The sequence below is a fragment of the Amaranthus tricolor genome, chromosome 12 (assembly GCF_026212465.1).
Source record: "Amaranthus tricolor cultivar Red isolate AtriRed21 chromosome 12, ASM2621246v1, whole genome shotgun sequence".
Lineage (NCBI taxonomy): Eukaryota > Viridiplantae > Streptophyta > Magnoliopsida > Caryophyllales > Amaranthaceae > Amaranthus > Amaranthus tricolor.
The window spans coordinates 1,569,580-1,572,500 of NC_080058.1; the positions used below are offsets into that span (position 1 = coordinate 1,569,580).

Consider the following 2,921-nt stretch of genomic DNA (forward strand, 5'->3'; position numbering starts at 1 on the left):
TCATTGTAAAATTGGCTCATTTGTGTTCACCTTAAGTCCATTGTCTCTATGGTTCGTTAGAATTTGTTACACTACGTACATCAAATAAGTTCTCACTTCAGTTTGCTTAATATAGCTAATATAAAAATACGAAAAGTGTAATCATGTTCAAAAAGATAAGTATAGAGATAAATTAAGTGAAATTGATGAAGTAGAATTGAATAGAGACGAAAGAGATGCAAATTTGAGTCATATAATCCCAACTCATATTCAATACTAGTACATTACAAATTTTCATGCACCAAGTCATGAAATGTACTCAAGTGCTATTTATGTAATCAAAACTTCACATCTCATAAAATTTAAATATGAAACTCTACTAGTTAAAATCTAACCATCTAAACTAATAAACACTACTTAACATAGTTAATTATTATTATTAAAAATTAATGAACTTGTTCATCAAAGGTTTCCTTCAGCTAAGTGCAATCTTTTCTTACTCTGAAGAGGAACTCCAAACAGCTTAATAGGCTCTCTCTTGCTCACATCACCACCATTCATGGCGGCGGTTTCGGGATGATCTTGATCATCCAATTCAATAAGCTTAGGAGGAGTAACAGCTATTGGATTAAAGTTAGGAGGGCGATTTTGATCATTATTACCATTAGGAGTTGCTGGTTTAACATGATTCTGAATGAAATAGATAATGTCATTGTAAAGGGTTTTCATGTGGTTAAGCTCTGATAAAAGCATGAAATTTCTCTTCCTTAACCTCTGATTATCTTCTGATAAGGCTGTTAAGATGTCATTAGTGGGTCCCACATTCGGTTTCGGTGACGGTAGAGGCGACTGCTGATGATCAATGTTTATCCATGAAGGATTGTGATCATCTGATGGTGAGGGAAGATATTGAGGTGGAAGTAATACTTGATCTTGGTACTGAATTTGATGATGGTGTTGTGGTGTTTTTCTTCTATGTATTTCACATAGTAAGTGTTTCTCACCTTTTCTAAAATACTCATTTGCAAATTCCCATCTATCTGCAACCACCTTCTTGAAACCCTACAAGGAAAAAAGAAGAACAAGAAAAATGTTAATTGATTGAGTAATAATGGAACTAAATAGTAATACTCCAACATAAATTTCATGCAATACATCATGCAGATAAGTTGTTAGCATAATGATGGCCATTATCATGGTATCACCCGAGTTCTTAATCATCAGCTTAATTTTTTGGTTGAGTTGGTTTCTTATCGTAGCATCAGAGCCAATCTTAGAATATGTTATATAATCTAATAAATTATTCAATGTATTTTGTTCAAGAGTTATGATGGTGTATAGTAAAATATTTCATTAAATTTTTTTTATATGTTAAGTTACATATCATATTTTCTATTCAAACTTGATCAGAAATAATATTTATTCTATTACATGTAAAATCGTGAATATTCAACCTTTCTAAACCCGTCTAAATAGAAGTTATTTGACATTCACATCAAAAAAGAAACAATACCAAAAATATTCTAAAGCATTAAAGCTTTAAAAAGTTACCCATATGTATCAATGTAGCCCTTAACCTTGTAAAAACAAGGAGGTTGAAAGTGTTGAAGAAGAATATCTTACTCAAACTTGAAAAGGAAAAAAGGTTAATAATAAAAGAATGTATGGAAAATTGCATATACAATAAACAGAAAGGTGTACGTACGTAGAATATAAGAAAGATAAGAAGATAGAGATACACAAGGGACAATGACCAAGACAAAAAACTAAAAGAATCTTGAGATCTTACAAACAGTTCACATGATGCTTCAAATTAAAATAGAAATAAACACTCAAAACTAAGTAATTGCACAAATCTTTATGTTATGTACCACAGACATTTCCTACCAAATACCTAGAGAACCTAAACTTTGAAAGGTCCTCCCTCCCTCCCCCTATTCCTTCCCTACATTGATCCAAACAAAATCATCAAACAATTATTCCTTTGGAAAACAAATATGAAAACTAAGTACAACTTGGGTATTAAAAATTTAACTTTTTTATGTTCAAATTAAGATTTTCAAACTATATATGATCATTAATTTAAAAAATGTTTAGCCACCATTGTTATTGGTTGGATTAGTATATGTAAAATAATTTGCAGCAAAAGGGAAAAAAGTGAATTTGCTTAAGTTTACACCATTTTTCTCTCTTAAAAGGAATACACACAAGAATATGAACAACCAATATCAGTTTAAGAGGAAAGGACAAAAAAAGTGTAGACTCCATAACCATGAGCTGGCTACTTTTATCATTTCCAGTGTTTCTTGGACTCTCCATTTCACATTGGTTTATCCAAATAAGATTAGGAGACCATACACAAGACAAAAGGGAAATTCCAGATAATATAGAACAAGTAATATCTCTAAAAGTTACAACTCGATCCAAACATTTCTAGAAATTATTCTTCATGTTGATAATCTAAGATAACATATACTTTTCCAAATCATCAGTACTGATTCTTAATCAAAACTGCATGACTTAGAATGTTGGAAAACTTTTAACAAATCAAACTTGCCATTAACACACCATTGAAAAGAGATCAAATACGACACCATAACATTGACTAGATGGTCAAGCACTATGCTACTATGACTCTACATTCTTAGACATAAGTAGAGGTGTCAAACAGACCTAAGTAGGAAACCTCCATTGTTGAGTTTGTTATCGGTAGCCAACGAAAGTCGAGTTTATTCTTATGTCATGTTAGCTTCTAATGATACTATGTGAAAGAAGTAATTCAACCAAAAACTTAAGTTTAAGAGGGCTCTGAAATAATATATTATATACTCTATCATACACCGGGTATTGAATGCATGAAAACTCGGTTCTTCATGATAGGGTATATAACATATTACGAGGCCTTCTTAAGTATAAGCTTTAGGTTGAGTTGATTCATTGAT

General features: G+C 31.3%; 1 protein-coding gene across 4 annotated transcripts in view; it reads right to left on the bottom strand.

The window, feature by feature from the left end:
- Positions 1 to 204: 204 nt before the first annotated feature.
- Positions 205 to 2,921, bottom strand: part of LOC130796895 (heat stress transcription factor B-4-like) — a 13,239-nt gene continuing 10,522 nt past the window's right edge. For 3 of the 4 annotated variants that reach the window (XM_057659323.1, XM_057659320.1, XM_057659322.1), the window contains one exon: positions 212 to 1,041. In XM_057659323.1, the coding sequence (XP_057515306.1) occupies positions 442 to 1,041 (600 nt within the window). In that variant the 3' untranslated portion in view covers positions 212 to 441. Of the gene's footprint in view, positions 1,042 to 2,921 lie in introns of all 4 variants that reach the window. The other variant, XM_057659319.1, reaches the window with a different exon arrangement.